The sequence below is a fragment of the Salmo trutta genome, chromosome 31, assembly GCF_901001165.1.
Source record: "Salmo trutta chromosome 31, fSalTru1.1, whole genome shotgun sequence".
Taxonomy (NCBI): Eukaryota; Metazoa; Chordata; class Actinopteri; order Salmoniformes; family Salmonidae; genus Salmo; species Salmo trutta.
In genome coordinates this window covers 31762990-31784546 of record NC_042987.1, presented here as the reverse complement: position 1 = coordinate 31784546, position 21557 = coordinate 31762990, and the positions used below count along the sequence as shown (strand labels likewise).

At 42.6% G+C, this 21557-nt stretch overlaps 1 protein-coding gene across 2 annotated transcripts in view; it reads right to left on the bottom strand.

Moving 5' to 3' along the window:
• Positions 1-1495: 1495 nt before the first annotated feature.
• The window catches only part of zgc:154006 (Occludin_ELL domain-containing protein), a 29185-nt gene continuing 9123 nt past the window's right edge, over positions 1496-21557 (bottom strand). The window contains exons 4-8 of one of the 2 annotated variants that reach the window (XM_029726134.1): positions 7030-7184; positions 3176-3406; positions 2737-2908; positions 2009-2050; positions 1496-1754 (exon numbers count right to left, since the gene is read on the bottom strand). In XM_029726134.1, the coding sequence (XP_029581994.1) occupies positions 1653-1754; positions 2009-2050; positions 2737-2908; positions 3176-3406; positions 7030-7184 (702 nt within the window). In that variant the 3' untranslated portion in view covers positions 1496-1652. Of the gene's footprint in view, positions 1755-2008; positions 2153-2199; positions 2909-3175; positions 3407-7029; positions 7185-21557 lie in introns of both variants that reach the window. The other variant, XR_003870947.1, reaches the window with a different exon arrangement.

The window sequence follows — 21557 nt, the reverse complement described above, 5'->3', positions numbered from 1 at the left end:
CGTCCTGGCTGGATGCCCTTCCTAGCACGGCATGTGCTGGGCATGTCCACCGGACGCACCGGGCTGTGCGGACGCACTGGCGACACAGCGCGCAACTCCGCATCCCATGGCTCCTCCTCCAGATCTTCCTTCAGCAGGTCCTCAATAAACCACCTCATCTCCGTCTCCTCCTCTGCCGTCATCCCCCACGAGAGCAGTGGTCTGGGCTCCTCCTCTGCCCTTCCGGACCACCCCATTAGCCCCCCCCCAAAATGTTCTTGGGGGTGTCTTCCGGGCTTCCTCGACCGACGCCAGCGACCCCGTCTGCTGGCCGGCGTCTCCTCCATCGCCCGGACCTCCCTCTTCCGCTGCTTGGTCCCTTGGTGGTGGGTAATTCTGTAACGGCTGTCGTCTGAAGAAGTGGACCAAGGTGCAGCGGAGTTTGTGTTCATTAATAGAATTTAATATAAACAACATGAACACTATACAAAACAAGAAAAGAGTAAACCGACAGCAAACAGTCCTGTCTGGAACAAAACACTGACAGAAACAATTACCCACAAACCCAAAGGAAAAACATGCTCCTTATGTGTGACTCCCAATCAGCAGCAACGAGCTTCAGCTGTGCCTGATTGAGAGCCACACACACACACACGGCCCAAAACAAAGAAATACAAAAACATAGAAAAAGGAACATAGAACGCCCACCCAATGTAACACCCTGGCCTAACCAAAATAAAGAACAAAAACCCCTCTCTATGGCCAGGGCGTTACAATTACATTGTTTATTAATGTCTGAACAATGTATAAACCACGGGAAGACTAATTGATCAACAAACCTGTTGAATTTGCATCAGACTCTCTTCAAAGAAACTACTGTAAACATTTTTAAGAAATGTCTGGAATTAATGTACTGCATGATCACATTGCAAGACATAATATTCTACAATAATTGTATATTTCATTATAAAATATGTAAGTTGTTATTCTTCATTAAATACATTAAAGATAGAATATTAGAATGCATACTTTTTTGTAGTTAGTAATCGGTGAAAACATACTTTTGCAATGTTGCACAGAGCAGATAAAAGAGACAAGAACAGATCAGTACAACATTTATAAAATAACAAAACAGAAAAAAATTACACAGGAACATTACATCTCTTACAAAGCATAAGAATCCATAGTAAAAATGTAACAGAATGAATCACGAAAATGTCTCAATCATGCCCTACAACAAACATTCACCTCAAGTCAAAGGTTTCCCTTAACATACACGTTCAATATGGTTGTTTCAACCTCATAATCTACATCTACCTATTGTAAGTCATTTTCAGAGAAAGAACCATTCAACTGTTTCCTTTTGAACCTGTGTGAAGCGGCATCAGTCAAAGTTACTATTGTTCACCATCAAACATTATCCCATAATAGCATGGTAGGGTAGCCCAGTGGTTAGAGCGTTTGCCTAGTAACTGAAAGGTTGCAAGTTCAAATCCCTGAGCTGACAAGGTACAAATCTGTCGTTCTGCCCCTGAACAGTCAGGCTGTTATTGAAAATAAGAATTTGTTCTTAACTGACTTGCCTAGTTGTCTTCTGTTGAGAACTGCTGGACTGGTACCATATAGTCTGCTGTATGGAGTAGTTGTGGATGGTACAGCAGACCCAGGCTGCTTCAACAAAGGCCATTGTCATAGTTCTTCACTAGGCGCTTGATGTGGAATAGGTTCTCTCTCAGCTCTTTGCTTCGCTGCTTCTTGGCATCATAGTCTGCTGTCTGCAGAGGAGAAATGCCACACTACAGACCTTAGATATCAAACATTTACAATGATATTGGTCAGTGAATAATATCATTACATAATACACATTATATAATATATTCAATTATAATATATTTATAAATTACATAATATTATGAAGTTAATACCTCCCAAAATTAAATAATTGTTCCTAAAAAAAAAAATGGAGAAAGGAAACATATAGGGAGTGATTAATTATTGATGAACAGTAACTTGAGCGATTATAACTCACCCGCTTCAGGCCCTTGAGAAGGTTGTATTCATCAGCCACTCCCTAAGATATAAAGGATAACTCTCAAAAACATTACTGCTCAAAGGGGGATTATTCATTAAAGTCAGTTTATGCACAACGATGAGGCAAATAACACACAAATTCCTTTTCTAACGCATAAGGCTAGTTCCCGCCGCATTTCCATTTTAAACCTTTTCTAACGCATAAGGCTAGTTCCCGCCGCATTTCCATTTTAAACCTTTTCTAACGCATAAGGCTAGTTCCCCCTGCATTTCCATTTTAAACCTTTTCTAACGCATAAGGCTAGTTCCCGCCGCATTTCCATTTTAAACCTTTTTTTATTATTCGTGTAACATTTATCTGATTCATTCAACTAAACAGCAAAGGTTAAAATACCACCTACTCCTTAGTAGTACAGATTTGAGGTGAAATTATCGAATGCTTGACTCCTTTTACTGGGAGAGCCGAGTCTTCCCCTTCATCTGATTTTGTTCTCAAAAAGTTGTTATAAATGTATTTATTTAAAGTAAGCTTGTGTGTGTGTGTGTGTGCGTGTGCTGTAATGGTGCTTGTTTCAATGAATTAGCAAAACTTAAATTATGAGATAATAACAATGTAGTTGACAATTATACATTTCTATGCGAAATATCAGGAGAATATTAGACCGTAAAGAAAACATAGCCATATTGTTTTTTGCCAGAAAATGTAACAGAATATGTTTTCTTCACCTGGTACTTCGCAGTCCCCTCCTCCAGGGTATCCAGCTCTCGGCTCAGCTTGTGCATCTGTTCACTGATGTCATCCATCTCGACACACAGGCTTTTGTAGCTCGCCAGGTTGGAGTCAAACTCTTTCTTATACTGCCGTCGTTGCCTGTCTGATGTTATCTCAGGGTACATGCTGAAGAGACACATTACACAGGAATAAAGGAGACACATGTCATTCCATTTAGATCAATGCTGCAATTTTCTTGAACGCTTTCTTGAATGTAGAGAGCTTTGGAACAAAATGGCTTTCTGTCATGCTTTCCCACTAGCATATCTGACACAGCACACACAGCAGATAACGGTTGGATACTGTCTGTCTGTTTGAATGTTTAATCTATCACGCCATCCCTCGTTCCATCCATTCATCCATCAATCCATCTTCTCAACAAATACAGCCCACCTATGCATGTGGTCACTTTGGTCTTGGTCCAGTTCGTTACCAGTATCCCCACCAGCGGTGTAGCCGGTCTCACACTGGGTCTCCTCCTGGGAAGGGGGGGTAGTATCCCGTTCCCTTTCCCTGTGAATGGGGTACTTCTTCAGGTTCTCTGCCTCCACAGAGGGCCTGGAGCTGACCCTGGTGTGCCGGGACAGGGGCTCAGGCACACGCCCATTGGTGTTGTCATAGTAACTGGAGATAATATCAAACTGTCAATAAAGCTAGTTAACCTTTATAACTACATGATTACATTATGGTGTTATTCTTTGGACCATTCAGTCAATACAGCATGAACACTGGGAAAATAATGTATCTGTATTGACAGCAAAGCAGAAGTGGAAGGTGGCAAATTGATAACCAGCAGGCAGAGAAAATCAAATTTTTATAAAAAAATAGTTTATTCATTTTCAAACTGTTATGAACTATTTTAGTATCGTTTTCCTGTGTCTAACCAGGCTTTACAGCCAGGGGTGAGTCGTAGGGTTCTGGTAATATTATTGTTACCAATAACAATACTGTGACTATTTATTATACAACTTTGGTCTATTCGGCTAGGACAAGGCCTGGATTAAATCAGATCAAACTTTAACCGGCGATAGCCAACACCCACATAGCGGATGTTTTGGCGGTGTCGGATGCCCCGAGTGGCACAGTGGTCTAATGCCGTAATGCACGGACCCTGGTTCGATTCCAGGCTGTATCTCAACCAGCCGTGATTGTGAGTCCCATAGAGCGGCACACAATTGGCCCAGCGTCGTCCAGGTTAGGGTTTGGCCAGGGTAGGCTGCTATTGTAAATAAGAATTTGTTCTTAACTGACTTGTCTAGTTAAATAAAGGTTAAGTAAAAAATGTTTAAATAAATGCAGAACTGCGTTGAAGTCATCAAATCACTGAGCAGCTGCTCTTGACCATTGTCACGAAGCCACACCCGTCCCACTCATGTTAGAAGTTCAGAACGAGAAAGTGTAGGCTATATAGACATAATTACGCTAAAATTGAAAATAATTAAAGAAAATAATGAGGATTTTGTTAGCCTAATCGAGGTATAGATTATATCTCACATTCCAGTGCTCGAACGTGTAAACAAGGCTGCATGGGATTTCTCTTAATGCACTCCGTGCAGCCAATGGCAATGCCCACTTTAGGTATAATGCCAGGAGCCGCTTGTGGCTCAGACAGCTCTAACACAGTTCCACCTCCGACGCCGCCAAAACAACCACTATGCAGATGTTGGCTAAAGCGGATCTGATTGAATACATCCATAAGACTACTCACTCTCGGTCGAGCCTATTCCCTCTCGGTCGAGGCTACTCACTCTCGGTCGAGCCTACTCACTCTTGGTCGAGGCTATTCACTCTCGGTCGAGGCTATTCACTCTCGGTCGAGGCTATTCACTCTCGGTCGAGGCTATTCACTCTCGGTCGAGGCTATTCACTCTCGGTCGAGGCTATTCAGTCTAGGTCGAGGCTATTCAGTCTAGGTCGAGGCTATTCCCTCTCGGTCGAGGCTATTCACTCTAGGTCGAGGCTATTCACTCTAGGTCGAGGCTATTCACTCTCGGTCGAGGCTATTCAGTCTAGGTCGAGGCTATTCACTCTCGGTCGAGGCTATTCCCTCTCGGTCGAGGCTATTCACTCTAGGTCGAGGCTATTCACTCTAGGTCGAGGCTATTCACTCTCGGTCGAGGCTATTCAGTCCCGGTCGAGGCAATTCACTCCAGGGAGAGACTATTCACTCCAGGGAGAGACTATTCACTCCAGGGAGAGACTATGGAAACTCACTATGGGTCAAGGCTATCCACTCCAGGCTGAGACAATCCTTCCCAGATTGGCCTATTTACCTAGACTGGACTATTACATTTACAGTACCAGTCAAAAGTTTGGACACACCTACTCATTCAAGGGTTTTTCTTTATTTTTACTATTTTCTACATTGAGGAATAATAGTGAATACACCAAAACTATGAAATAACACATATGGAATCATGTAGTAACCAAAAAAAGTGTTAAACAAATCAAAATATATTTCATATTTGAGATTCGTCAAAGTAGCCACCCTTTGCCTTGATGACAGCTCTGCACACTCTTGGCATTCTCTCAACCAGCTTCATGAGGTAGTGACCTGGAATACATGTCAATTAACAGGTGTGCCTTGTTAAAAGTTAATGTGTGGAATTTCATTACTTCTTAATGCGTTTGAGCCAATCAGTTGTGTTGTGACAAGGTAGGGGTGGTATACAGAAGATAGCCCTATTTGATAAAATATCAAGTCCATATTATGGCAAGAACAGCTCAAATAAGCAAAGAGAAATGACAGTCCATCATTACTTTAAGACATGAAGGTCAGTCAATCTGGAAAATTTCAAGAACTTTGAAAGCTTCTTCAAGTGCAGTCACAAAAACCATCAAGCGCTATGATGAAACTGGCTCTCATGAGGACCGCCACAGGAAAGGAAGACCCAGAGTTACCTCTGCTGCAGAAGATAAGTTCATTAGAGTTACTATCACGCTTGAAGGTAAGACCCAGATGCAGACTGTGTCGAAGTAACAAAGTTTATTACAACAGGGGCAGGCAAACGACAGGTCAAGGCAGGAAGGGGTCAATAATCCAGAGAGGGTGTAAAGGTACAGGACAGCAGGCAGGCTCAGGGTCAGGTCAGGCAGAACGGTCAACCAGAAAACTCGTAAACAGGAGCAAGAAAAAGGTGGGAGCAGGGAAACAAAATACTGGTAGGTTCAACGAACAAAACGAACTGGCAACAGATAAACAGAGAACACAGGTATAAATACACAGGGGATAATGGGGAAGATGGGCGACACCTGGAGGGGGTGGAGACAAGCACAAAGACAGGTGAAACAGATCAGGGCATGACAGTTACCAGGCTCAGAAATTGCAGCCCAAACAAATGCTTCACAGAGTTCAAGTAAAAGACACATATCAGCATCAAATGTTCCGAGGAGACTGCATGAATCAGGCCTTCATTGTCAAATTGCTGCAAAGAAACCACTACTTAAGGATACCAATAATAAGAAGAGACTTGCTTGGGCCAAGAAACACGAGCAATGGACATTAGACTGGGGGAAATCTGTCCTTTGGTCTGATGAGTCCAAATTTGAGATTTTTGATTCCAACCACCATGTCTTTGTGAGATGCAGAGTAGGTGAACGGATGATCTCCGCATGTGTGGTTCCCACCATGAAGCACGGAGGAGGAGGTGTGATGGTGTGGGGGTGCTTTGCTGGTGACAGTCTGATTTATTTAGAATTCAAGGCATACATAACCAGCATGATATGCCATCCCATCTGGTTTGTGCTTAGTGAGACTAGCATTTGTTTTTCAACAGGACAATGACCCAAACACACCTCCAGGCTGTGTAAGGGCTATTTGACCAAGAAGGAGAGTGATGGAGGGCTGCATCAGATTCCCTAGCCTCCACAATCACCCGACCTCAACCCAATTGAGATGGTTTGGGATGAGTTGGACCACAGAGTGAAGTTTAAGCAGCCAACAAGTGCTCAGCAAATGTGGAAACTCCTTCAAGACAGTTGGAAAAGCATTCCTCGTGAAGCTGGTTGAGAGAATGCCAAGAGTGTGCAAAGCTGTCATCAAGGCAAAGGGTGGCTACTTTGAAGAATATAACATTTATTTTGATTTGTTTAACACTTTTTTGGTTACCACATTATTCCATATGTGTTATTTTATAGTTATGTATTCACTATTATTCTACAATGTAGAAAATATTAAAAATAAAGAAAAACCCTTGAATGAGTAGGTATGTCCAAACTTTTAGACAATATCAAACCCTATGACTCACACATTGCCATTGTAGGTCTCCTCACTGTAGATGCTGACTGTTCCGGCTCCGTCTGAGACAACACTGTTCTCTGTCCTGAGATCAGGAACGGTCTTCTCTGATAAGATCACAGTAGGGGCCCGCTGAGTGCTCTGCCCCTCTGCAACATAGTCCACCTGAAACAATGTAAAAACATTGCTATTAGCCTAAATATACTGCTCAAAAAATAAAGGGAACACTTAAACAACACATCCTAGATCTCAATGAAAGAAATAATGTTATTAAATACTTTTTTCTTTACATAGTTGAATGTGCTGACAACAAAATCACACAAAAATAATCAATGGAAATCCAATTTATCAACCCATGGAGGTCTGGATTTGGAGTCACACTCAAAATTAAAGTGGAAAACCACACTACAGGCTGATCCAACATTGATGTAATGTCCTTAAAACAAGTCAAAATGAGGCTCAGTAGTGTGTGTGGCCTCCACATGCCTGTATGACCTCCCTACAACGCCTGGGCATGCTCCTGATGAGGTGGCGGATGGTCTCCTGAGGGATCTCCTCCCAGACGTGGACTAAAGCATCCGCCAACTCCTGGACAGTCTGTGGTGCAACGTGGCGTTGGTGGATGGAGCAAGACATGATGTCCCAAATGTGCTCAATTGGATTCAGGTCTGTGGAACGGGCGGGCCAGTACTTAGCATCAATGCCTTCCTCTTGCAGGAACTGCTGACACACTCCAGCCACATGAGGTCTAGCATTGTCTTGCATTAGGAGGAACCCAGGGCCAACCGCACCAGCATATGGTCTCACAAGGGGTCTGAGGATCTCATCTCGGTACCTAATGGCAGTCAGGCTACCTCTAGTGAGCACATGGAGGGCTGTGCGGCCCCCCAAAGAAATGCCACCCCACACCATGACTGACCCACCGCCAAACCGGTCATGCTGGAGGATGTTGCAGGCAGCAGAACGTTCTCCACGGCGTCTCCAGACTCTGTCATGTCTGTCACGTGCTCAGTGTGAACCTGCTTTCATCTGTGAAGAGCACAGGGCGCCAGTGGCGAATTTGCCAATCTTGGTGTTCTCTGGCAAATGCCAAACATCCTGCACGGTGTTGGGCTGTAAGCACAACCCCCACCTGTGGACGTCGGGCCCTCATACCACCCTCATGGAGTCTGTTTCTGACCATTTGAGCAGACACATGCACATTTGTGGCCTGCTGGAGGTCATTTTGCAGGGCTCTGGCAGTGCTTCTCCTGCTCCTCCTTGCACAAAGCCGGAGGTAGCGGTCCTGCTGCTGGGTTCTTGCCCTCCTACGGCCTCCTCCACTTCTCCTGATGTACTGGCCTGTCTCCAGGTAGCGCCTCCATGCTCTGGACACTACGCTGACAGACACAGCAAACCTTCTTGCCACAGCTCGCATTGATGTGCTATCCTGGATGAGCTGCACTACCTGAGCCACTTGTGTGGGTTGTAGACTCCGTCTCATGCTACCACTAGAGTGAAAGCACCGCCAGCATTCAAAAGTGACCAAAACATCAGCCAGGAAGCATAGGAACTGAGAAGTGGTCTGTGGTCCCCACCTGCAGAACCACTCCTTTATTGGGGGTGTCTTGCTAATTGCCTATAATTTCCACCTGTTGTCTATTCCATTTGCACAACAGCATGTGAAATTTATTGTCAATCAGTGTTGCTTCCTAAGTGGACAGTTTGATTTCACAGAAGTGTGATTGACTTGGAGTTACATTGTGTTGTTTAAGTGTTCCCTTTATTTTTTTGAGCAGTGTATTTCATATGGATATTGGTATGATAGTGTTTTTGAGGGTGTTTTGCTGTGTCCTGCCTCAAACGCTATGAACCAGAAAGTCTCATGCATCTTAACCAGAATGTCAAGGACATTCTCATAATTATACCGGTCTTACTCTGTAGACCACTTATACTACCTGCACTATATACAGTGGCTTGTGAAAGTATTCACCCCCTTGGCATTTTTCCTATTTTGTTGCCTTACAACCTGGAATTAAAATAGATTTTTGGGGGTTTGTATCATTTGATTTACACAACATGCCAACCACTTTGAAGATGCAAAATATGTTTTACTGTGAAACAAACAAGAAATAAGACAACAAAACTGAACTTGAGCGTGCATAACTATTCACCCCCCCAAAGTCAATACTTTGTAGATCCACCTTTTGCAGCAATTACAGCTGCAAGTCTCTATAAGCTTGGTACATCTAGCCACTGGGATTTTGCCCATTCTTCAAGGCAAAACTGCTCCAGCTCCTTCAAGTTGGATGGGTTCCGCTGGTGTACCGCAATCTTTAAGTCATACCACAGATTCTCAATTGGATTGAGGTCTGGACTTTGACTAGGCCATTTAAATGTTTCCCCTTAAACAACTCAAATGTTGCTTCAGCAGTATTCTTAGGGTCATTGTCCTGCTGGAAGGTGAACCTCCGCCCCACTCTCAAATCTCTGGAAGACTGAAACAGGTTTAACTCAAGAATTTGCCTGCATTTAGCGCCACCCATAATTCCTTAAATTTTGACCAGTTTCCCAGTCCCTGCTGATGAAAAACATCCCCACAGCATGATGCTGCCACCACCATGCTTCACTGTGGGGATAGTGTTCTCGGGGTGATGGGAGGTGTTAGGTTTGTGCCAGACATAGCGTTTTCCTTGATGTTGGCCAAAGCTACATTTTAGTCTCATCTGACCAGAGTACCTTCTTCCATATGTTTGGGGAGTCTCCCACATCCCACATGCATTTCTTTCTTTAAGCAATGTCTTTTTTCTGGACACTCTTCCATAAAGCCCAGCTCTGTGGAGTGTACGGCTTAAAGTGGTCCTATGGACAGATACTCCAATCTCCACTGTGAAGCTTTGCAGCTCCTTCAGGGTTATCTTTGGTCTCTTTGTTGCCTCTCTGATCAATGCCCTCCTTGCCTGGTCCGTGAGTTTTGGTGGGCGGCCCTCTCTTGGCAGGTTTGTTGTGGTGCCATATTATTTCCATTTTTTTATAATGGATTTAATGCTACTCCGTGGGATGTTCAAAGTTTCAGATATTTTTTTATAACCCAACCCTGATATGTACGACACTTGGCATCGCGTATAGTGATCTTAGGCATGTGTGCGGCTGTTCTGCCATGGAAACCCATTTCATGAAGCTCCCAACAAATACTTACTGTGCTGACGTTGCTTCCAGAGGCAGTTTGGAAGTCGATAGTGAGTGTTGCAACTGAGGAGAGATGATTTTTACGCCCTACGCACTTCAGCACTAGGCGGTCCCGTTCTGTGAGCTTGTGTGACCTACCAGTTCGCGGCTGAGCCGTTGTTGCCCCTAGACGGTTCAACTTCACAACCCTGATCTGTACTTCTCCACAACTTTGTCCCTGACCTGTTTGGAGAGCTCCTTGGTCTTCATAGTGCCGCTTGCTTGGTGGTGTCCCTTGCTTAGTGGTATTGCAGACTCTGGGGCCTTTCAGAACAGGTGTATATATACTGAGATCATGTGACAGATCATGTGACACTTAGATTGCACACAGGTGAACTTTATTTAACTAATTATGTGACTTATGAAGGTAATTGGTTGCACCAGATCTTATTTAGGGGCTTCATAGCAAAGGGGGTGAATACATATGCACGCACCATTTTTCCATTTAAAAAAAAAATTTTAAACATGTAATTTTTTTCATTTCACTTCACCAATTTTGACTATTTTGTGTATATCCATTACATGAAATCCAAATAAAAATCCATTTAAATTACAGGTTGTAATGCAACAAAATAGGAAAAACGCTAAGGGGTGAATACTTTCGCAACGCTCTGTATACGCCAGTATGTTTACACCCTTTCAAATTGTCGATTAGGCTATTTCAGCCACACCAGTTGCTGACAGGTGTATAAAATCGAACACACAGCCATGCAATCTCCATAGACAAACATTGGCAGTAGAATGGCTTTACTGAAGCACTCAGTGACTTTCAGTGGCATCGTCGTAGGACGCCACCTTTCCAACGAGTCAGTTCGTCAAATTTCTGCCCTGCTAGAGCTGCCCCGGTCAACTGTAAGTGCTGCTATTGTGAAGTTGAACCATCTAGGGGCAACAACGGCTCGACTGGTAGGTCACACAAGCTCACAGAACGGGACCACCTAGTGCTGAAGTCAGGGGCGGAAATCCCGGGGGGGGGACGGGGGGGACACGACCCCCCCCATCCTGGGAAAAATATGATTTGTCCCCCCCAATATATCACTGAAACATAACTATGTAATTTAAATAATATTAATAATACGCAATGAAAGCAATTGTGCTGATTATAGACACTTAATAGCGCGTTTTTAAGTTTCAAAAGATTGCGACCCCCCCCCACCCTTTGCCTCACAATGGTTTGATCCACTGCCAGTTCCTTAGCTTGCTAGGTAACAGAGAGGTCGTATCTACTATCTGAAAGGCACTCAATGCACGTAACTGACGTGAGGTTAATCCAGTCAATCGCGCACACACACTAGCTGAATATGCAGAGCTAGCGCGCAAATATTAACTATTAAGCTAGCTAGTACCTATTCCATTTATGTGGCGTCGTCAATTTATTCCAAGATCAGCATGCAGATGATGTAAGTTAGTGCTTCAAAGTCCCTGTGATAAGCTTAGCGATAAACTGAAATCCAAACTGAACAGAACTACACTCTCTTCTACCATTGTCTTAAATATATTTAATGGTCTCGTTGCAAAAGCTAAATTGTCGCAAGGGAACTTTTATTTATTTATTTTATTTCACCTTTATTTAACCCGGGTAGCAAAGATTATAGCAAACCCCACTGAAACTGAATTGGTGCTCGCTAGCTTTTCAAATTCAGCTATTGTTGGAAGCCAGTCAATATGAAACAAACTATTAAAATTACAAAAGGTTGCAGCATATGTTGTGTAAATGGTGAACTCATACAGCTGTCAACTCTTGTCATTTTAATCCGTTTCACATTTGCTAGCTACCTTTTAGATCGAAGCCCAAATAGAATGATTGAAGATGATAGAGGCCCATCTCCTACTGTAAATAACCTACACACTGTGTGTGTAGCCAGCCAGCCAGGTAGAAAAATGGCAGAAAAATAAAAGACGGACATCAGAGTATTTTTCAATACACCAAAACGCATAGTAAGAACCCTAGTAGCCTAATATCTCAAAGACTAGTTGATAAAATGTTCATAAGAAAGAAATTAAATTCTAATGGAAATGTTTCACAATGATGTCATTAGGCAGAGCAGGCAACAGATGGCACACAGACAGCAGAGTTGGGGACAGATATGCAGGGACAGACTGGCAGAGACCGGGAGTCTCAGGTAAGTTTGTTGAGTCTTTGTTTGGCAACATTATGAAAGGTTCTCAATTTTTTGGACTTGTAAAATAGGAACATAATTGGAAAATGCCATGGATACCCCCACTCTCAACTTAAACTGGTGACTGAACTAAGATTTGTTAAAGGCAATGGTATTGCTGTTGTGATTAGTTGTGTAGTTTTGGGTACCGGTAGTTAGGAGTACGGCAAACACCTTATTTCTTTGGTTCCTCAATATACATTTACCATATTACAATGTAGGCTATGTGTTACAGCACTACTTTTGGTGTCCCCCTCAGGAATTGCTCTTGAGAAAATTTCATGTAATTGTCCCCTCCAAAGTTGATATCAGATTTTCGCCCCTGGCTGAAGTGCGTAGGGCATAAAAATCATCTGTCCTCAGTTGCAACACTCACTACCGACTTCCAAACTGCCTCTGGAAGCAACGCTAGCACAATAAGTATTCGTTGGGAGCTTCATGAAATGGGTTTCCATGGCAGAACAGCCGCACACAAGCCTAAGATCACCATACGCAATGTAAATTGTCGGCTGGAGTGGTGTAAAGCTTGCCGCCATTGGACTCTGGAACAGTGGAAACATGTTCTCTAGAGTGATGAATCACGCTTCACCATCTGGCAGTCCGACGGACAAATCTGGGTTTGGCGGGTGCCAGTAGAATGCTACCTGCCCGAATGCATAGTGCCAACTGTAAAGTTTGGTGAAAGAAGAATAGTGGTCTGGGGCTGTTTTTCATGGTTCGGTCTACGCCCCTTAGTTCCAGTGAAGGGAAATCTCCCAACATCATTTATTTTTTTTAAATTACAAAAATTCAGTGCCCGACATCACTAATGCTCTTGTGGCTGAATGGAAGCAAGTCCCTGCAGCAATGTTCCAACATCTATGGGAAAGACTTCCCAGAAGAGTGTAGGCTGTTGTAGCAGCAAAGGTGGGACCAACTCCATATTAATGCCCATGATTTTGGAATGAGATTTTCGACGAGCAGGTGTCCACATACTTTTGGTCATTTAGTGTTTATTCAATTGATGTAGTTCTGTCCTTGAGCTGTTCTTGTCTATTAATGATCTGTATTGTGTCACGTTTCATGTTTTGTGTGAACCCCAAAAAGACTAGCTAACAAATACAACAGGACTTTCTGGGAACCCTTTTTTGAACCACCAGCGTAGCATTATAGACAGTGCCTTATAAGAATTGTTATAAGCAGTCATAACAGCTGATGGTCAAGGCTCTTATATAGAAAACCTTTAATGCATTCATAAAGGCTGCAAATGTATTCATAATACACACCATAGTTGTCCTCGGATGGCATAACCCAACATCAAGCACTTCCAGCAATGATCTACAACATCATTAGGAGCAGATAGACTGAAAAGTCTGTCGAGACTAGAAGTCTGTGACATGGATCAGATGGGCTGCACGCCATTACTGTTCCCAGCTGGAATACGTGTAAAACCTCAAAGGCACTGTCTAGCGAAATCCCTGCACAGTCAGCAAGTAGTAGTAACATTTTTTACATTAATATGGTTTATTTTAATATAACCACAATGTTCTTTCAATATGGGGCTAATTCATTTTTTAAAACTAAAATGAACAAAAAAAGAAGCTTATTTTCACCGACACCATTTCTGTGAAATGAAGCGGTACTATTGCGCCTTGCAGACAGACTGATTAAGAAGCGTATACTGTAGAGGTTTGCAGCAACACCAAGGCAACTCAATGCTTTAATACATTATACATGACATTTGCATTATATATGCTTCCCTGCAAGGCAAGCAGCTCATTGCAATGAAGGTGCATCGGGTTAGCACCACACAAGAAGCTAACAGATACCTGGGATAAGATATAGGCCACTGTGGAATAATTGATTGCGAATACGTTTTCTAACAGTTTGAGATCTATAGCACGGGATGTAATACATTCTACCAGAGAAAATGGAGGAAGTGGGGCTACTACGGAGTAAATGAATTACATGTGGGTACCAGAGTGAAGAGTCTATCACTATCAGTGCTCTGATCGCACTGATATTCTCACTGTCTATAATAATTCAACGTAATGAACTCTCCAGGGACCCAGACAGGTCATGTATGAAACCAGCTCCTCACAGGAAGTCAATACTACTGTATGCTCTATTACGAGGTTATAATATTTTTGTGAATTGTTTGTGCTAGGAAATATCATTTCTGAATAAGGGAAAACAAATATACTGCTCAAAAAAATAAAGGGAACACTTAAACAACACAATGTAACTCCAAGTCAATCACACTTCTGTGAAATCAAACTGTCCACTTAGGAAGCAACACTGTTTGACAATACATTTCACATGCTGTTGTGCAAATGGAATAGACAACAGGTGGAAATTATAGGCAATTAGCAAGACACCCCCAATAAAGGAGTGGTTCTGCAGGTGGGGACCAAAGACCACTTCTCAGTTCCTATGCTTCCTGGCTGATGTTTTGGTCACTTTTGAATTCTGGCAGTGCTTTCACTCTAGTGGTAGCATGAGACGGAGTCTACAACCCACACAAGTGGCTCAGGTAGTGCAGCTCATCCAGGATGTCACATCAATGCGAGCTGTGGGAAGAAGGTTTGCTGTGTCTGTCAGCGTAGTGTCCAGAGCATGGAGGCGCTACCAGGAGACAGGCCAGTACATCAGGAGACGTGGAGGAGGCCGTAGGAGGGCAACAACCCAGCAGCAGGACCGCTACCTCCGCCTTTGTGCAAGGAGGAGCAGGAGGAGCACTGCCAGAGCCCTGCAAAATAACCTCCAGCAGGCCACAAATGTGCATGTGTCTGCTCAAACAGTCAGAAACAGACTCCATGAGGGTGGTATGAGGGCCCGACGTCCACAGGTGGGGGTTGTGCTTACAGCCCAACACCGTGCAGGACGTTTGGCATTTGCCAGAGAACACCAAGATTGGCAAATTCGCCACTGGCGCCCTGTGCTCTTCACAGATGAAAGCAGGTTCACACTGAGCACGTGACAGACGTGACAGAGTCTGGAGACGCCGTGGAGAACGTTCTGCTGCCTGCAACATCCTCCAGCATGACCGGTTTGGCGGTGGGTCAGTCATGGTGTGGGGTGACATTTCTTTGGGGGGCCGCACAGCCCTCCATGTGCTCGCCAGAGGTAGCCTGACTGCCATTATGTACCGAGATGAGATCCTCAGACCCCTTGTGAGACCATATGCTGGTGCGGTTGGCCCTGGGTTCCTCCTAATGCAAGACAATGCTAGACCTCATGTGGCTGGAGTGTGTCAGCAGTTCCTGCAAGAGGAAGGCATTGATGCTATGGACTGGCCCGCCCGTTCCCCAGACCTGAATCCAATTGAGCACATCTGGGACATCATGTCTCGCTCCATCCACCAACGCCACGTTGCACCACAGACTGTCCAGGAGCTGGCAGATGCTTTAGTCCAGGTCTGGCAGGAGATCCGTCAGGAGACCATCTGCCACCTCATCAGGAGCATGCCCAGGCGTTGTAGGGAGGTCATACAGGCACGTGGAGGCCACACACACTACTGAGCCTCATTTTGACTTGTTTTAAGGACATTACATCAAAGTTGGATCAGCCTGTAGTGTGGTTTTCCACTTTAATTTTGAGTGTGACTCCAAATCCAGACCTCCATGGGTTGATAAATTGGATTTCCATTGATTATTTTTGTGTGATTTTGTTGTCAGCACATTCAACTATGTAAAGTAAAAAGTATTTAATAAGATAATTTATTTCATTCAGATCTAGGATGTGTTGTTTAAGTGTTCCCTTTATTTTTTTGAGCAGTGTATATTTATTTGCTAAGTCATGTTTATTTTTGGATTCATGTTTTACAAGCTGTCTAATTGCTTTGTGATAAACTAAAAAAACATGTCCAAATGGCCAATGTGTGCCATATACCTGCTTAAACAACTCAGGGCCTGGATTGGCCGAAACCATTTTGAGTAAATACACAGTCGTGATAATAGGACCTTATCTGGGTCCTCACAATGCCTGTTATCACCTGGCTGGCTAATGATCAGTCTGAGTGAAACCAGGTGTGCCTTAAACAAGCACCTGACAGCCAGTGAGAAGAGGTAATGTTACTCTATAAACTACAGCAGAGAGGAAGTGGCGAAGCGGATAACTGGGCCCCAAATCTGTTCTCCAGCAGGTGGAGTTTTTATATGGAGGTCAATGAGAGAGTGTGGAATTTGGTAAACAAAACATTGAATGGCTTATTTGATCAAATAGAAATGTCTTAATGATTAGGTTGTTACGAATGACCTGATATAAGTAGTACACGTGACATCCCAGCAATTTTGAGAAAAAAACGTTATATCGGTGTTGTGCCTGGTCATCATTAGTTACCACAGCGACAAAGACAAAAAACCCTTCGTGTCAACTAGTGGAAACCATTCACTGTTAAAATAGAAATACTCAAAACACCATCATTGTACAGTAAAACCATGAAAAGTAGTGCACCTAAGGTGAGATCTGGTGTTTGCATCAGGGCACAAGGCGAGACCCAGATGCAGACACGGGAGGCAGATGGTTTGTCTTTGATATTTATTAATCAATCCAAAAGGGGTAGGCAAGAGAATGGTCGTGGACAGGCAAAAGGTCAAAACCAGTTCAGGAGATACAGAGTAGCAGGCAGGCTCGAGGTCAGGGCAGGCAGAATGGTCAGGCAGGTGTGTATGGAGTCCCGAAAACAGGCAAGGGTCAAAACCGGGAGGACTACCAAAAAGAGAATAGAAGCTGGAGTACGGAAAAACACGCTGGTTGACTTGAAAGACATACAAGACAAACTGGCACAGAGAGACAGGAAACACAGGGATAAATACACCAGGGAAGATAAGCAACACCTGGAGGGGGTGGAGACAATCACAGGGACAGGTGAAACAGATCAGGGTTTGACAGTTTGAATGTAAACCCATTCACTTTTTCCACATTTTGTTACGTTACAGCCTTATTCTAAAACTGATTAAATTATTTGTTTTCCTCACCAATCTACACACAATACCCCATAAAGACAAAGCAAAAATAGGTTTTAGACATTTTGCACATTTATTACAAATAAAAAAACTGAAATTCCTTATTTACATAAATATTCAGACCCTTTGCTAAAAGACTCGAAATTGAGCGCAGGTGCATCCTGTTTCCATTGATCATCCTTGAGTTGGTTCTACAACTTGATTGGAGTCCTGTGGTAAATCTGTGGTAAATTCAATTGATTGTAAATGATTTGGAAAGGCACACACCTGTCTATATAAAGTTCCACAGCTGACAGTGCATGTCAGAGCAAAAACCAAACCATGAGGTCGAAGGAATTGTCCGTAGAGCTCCGAGACAGGATTGTGTCGAGGCACAAATCTGGGGAAGGGTACCAAAACATTTCTGCAGCATTGAAGGTCCCCAAGAACACAGTGGCCTCCATCATTCTTACATGGAAGAAGTTTGGAACGACCAAGACTCTTCCTAGAGCTGGCTGCCCGGCCAAACTGAGCAATCAGGGGAGAAGGTACTTGGTCAGGGAGGTGATCAAGACCCCGATGGTCACTCTGACAGAGCTCCAGTTCCTCTGTGGAGATGGGAGAACCTTCCAGAAGGACAACCATATCTGCAGCACTCCACTAATCAGGCCTTTGTGGTAGAGTGGCCAGATGGATCCACTCCTCATTAGAAGACACATGACAGCCCGCTGAATGCCAAGCGTCACGTCTGGAAAAAATCTGTCACCATCCTTACGGTGAAGTATGGTGGTGGCAGCATCATGCAGTGGGGATGTTTTTCAGTCTCAGGGACTGGGAGACTAATCAGGATCAAAGGAAAGATGAACGGAGCGAAGAACAGATCTTTGATGAAAACCTGCTCCAGAGTGCTCAGGACCTCAGACTGGGGCGAAGGTTCACCTTCCAACAGGACAACGACCCTAAACACACAGCCAAGACAATGCAGGAGTGGCTTTGGAACAAGTCTCTGAATGTCCTTTACTGAGTAAAGGGTCTGAATACTTCAGATTTTTCATATTTTTTATTTCAATAAATTTGCTAAAGAAATCTAAACCTGCTTTTGCTTCGTCATTATGCGTTATTGTGTGTAGATTGATGAGGGGGGAAAAACTGTTTAATCAATTTTAGAATAAGGCTGTGACCTACCAATATGTGGAAAAAGTAAAGGGGTCTGAATACTTTCTAAATGTACTGTATTTCAAAACAAGTACTCGGAGCCACCCAAAGTGGTTCTTTAGTATGAATAATTGTGTTTTGAAAACAATTGTTGGTGTTTCAGTGCATGTAAATGTTTTGGCAGACTGTGTTTCATATAATAAAATGTTTTTAAATTGCGTATGGTTTATAGCATAAATATTGATTATACATTTTGATAGAATTTTCTGTCAATATTTTAATAAAACATTTAAAGAAGACACTGGGAATTGAATACTTTCCTAGGGTAGACTTTGGCACTGATTATAGGCTACAGTTTCCAGGGACCTTTGTGAGATTATAAATAATTGTACAATCAAAATGTTTAGGGCTATGTAAGTTATAGCGGAAGTAACAAGGTCAAATAAAATTTTCTTGGTTTCATTAACATATTTAGCAGATGTTATTGCAGGTGTAGCGAAATGCTTGTGTTCCTAGCTCCAATAGTGCAGTAATATCTAACAATACACACATCTAAAAGTAAAATGACATGTATAAAGTGAGCCTTCATCGCTGGTATTCATGTGAGAAAGTGGATGTGAACCCAGGTCCCCTGCTTGTCAAAACACCACCCTAGGCCACTCAGCCAGTCTTCAGAAGGAAACTGTTGTGCTGAACCACCTTTGTTACACTGATCACATGGGGCCTGATTCAGGCTTAACATGGACTCAATAAAAACTTTACTTTTTTAAAGTGCACGTTAAATCAACTTATCTCAAGTCTGAATAGGGCCTAAGGAGAATGTTTTTTGGTGAAATTCCACCTTTATTTTTTCATACCTTCATATCAGAAGATGAATGTTTAGATTAAAGGCAAAATGTGAACTTCAAACATCGTGCTTCTGTAGTGTTCAGAATTCCCCCAGTCTGAAGCATAGCGGTGGAGGGAGGGCATTCAAAACTCTACGGTCAAGTATAAAAACAGGCAAGTTTGCAGGCACCTTCCCTGTATTCGGGTCCTTCACAAACTCCAACGGAGAGCTCCAAGAACATTTATTTTGTGTAGCAGTTTGGATGCTAATTGTCCAAGTTAAACAGACATTTTGTTTCATTGATCAGTTTTCTTGATTCTACATGTAGTTAATTGACACGTCATTGTTTGCACCTTTCGTGCACTTGTTTTATATGCAAATGAAGGCCAGCTTTTGAGATAATACCGCTGGCTTGTTTGCTTACTAGCTTCATGAGTTTTATCTACTGTTTGATGTATACCCCACATGCTATATGCTACACTTAACAGCCACTGCTATGTTAGCCTGCTCTAGCTTTGGCCTACTACACCACGTGTTATTTCATCCCACTTTTGACATTCATATTGTTATCTTGTTGCTATATTTGCATAGCTTAATCAAGTATTTGCTTTATGCATGTTATTCTGTTTAATAATTGTATTCATATTGCAATTTATTACTATTATAGCATGTGATAACCTCATTTTACATTCATACACTATCATTATTACTTGTTATTTTTTTGCTATTTCTGTCTCCCTGCAGAAAATCAGACACATGTATGTGTATATATATACACACACAACGTTACCCACCGGCTGGCCAATCAAGACCAACATCAAAGACTAATGCCAGCTGAACTGTCAACTGTCAATCATATCATCTAACTCAACTGTACTGTGACTCAATTAATCTGAACAACCTTCCATACCATGTAACATCATCTGAATTTAAAGACTCAGGTCAGGATATTAGCATAATGGATGACTGGTGGATCGCATTGAGCCCTGGGCTGAAGTTTTTTTACAAGTGCTTTTTTTGCCCTCCAGAACGTCCTCATTTCATCGGGGAATGGACTCTACAGGTGTAGGATCTTAATTTGAGCCAGTTTGCTACAGCAGGAAAATAATCCTGCAGCAACAGCAAATGTGAATTATTTTGTGGATTATAATTAAGACATTGTTTTGTAGAGTTTGATATATTTCATTAGGGCAAATCAAGTCTGACATTTTAAAGTGTAAATTACAAACTTTAGAAGCCTTTTTAAACATAGAATACACTAAAAGTTAGCCTTTTCTGCTGTGCAGGAAAATTCTCAGCAACAAAAATGATGAAATTAAGATCCTACATCTGTCAAGTTGGTTGGATGTCCTAAGGGTGGTGGACCATTCTTGATACATACGGGAAACTGTTGAGTGTGAAAAACCCAGCAGCGTTGCAGTTCTTAACACAAACCGGTGCGCCTGGCACCTACTACCATTCTACTACCTTTGTCTGTTCACCCTCTGAATGGCACACATACACAATCCATGTCTCATCTTAAAAATTATTATTTAACCTGTCTCCTCCCCTCATCTATACTGACTTACGTGGATTTAACCTTTAAAAGTACATATGGAGTTGTTTTAAGATGGTCATACCATCGTTCGTTTAGCTATTTGATTTTGAATGTTATGACCCCTTTAGGTATAAAATAATCATTTGAAATGATTGAATTTGGCCTTTACTACTAGCCCCTAGAAATGCACTGAATAATGCATTCATAAATGCCAAAAAAGACAGTCAAAAAATAAATCATAAGGTTTTGAAGTGTCTGTCCTATATCAAGGAGATATAAGAAAGCTCAAGAAATGTTTTATTTTTTTGTGGACACATATTTAACCCCTTATTTTTGTTGGCACAAAACTACCTCCATACATCCATTCGTTTGTATGGGTTATATTCAGACGAGTCCTGTGACACTGGGTTCCATTCAGACAAGACCTGTGATACAAGGGAGAGCACCATTGTGTTCGTAAGAGTCTCCCCTTTCCATAGAGTGGAGAAGTTTGTAGGCCAGGGTTCCCCAACTTATTCGGCCACCAATCTTTCTGAGCAAAAAAAATATAATAAATAAACTTTTTGTGACATAAAAGACTGTGAAAACACCAGGAAATCAGCTCCAAGTGATTTTAATTTAAGAAATCTGTTCCCAAGTATTCTCACACATAATAGAGAGACACGTGATCGTAAACAAATGTGAGCAAGATTTGAAATGATTGTTTTAGTCAAACGTTATATCTGT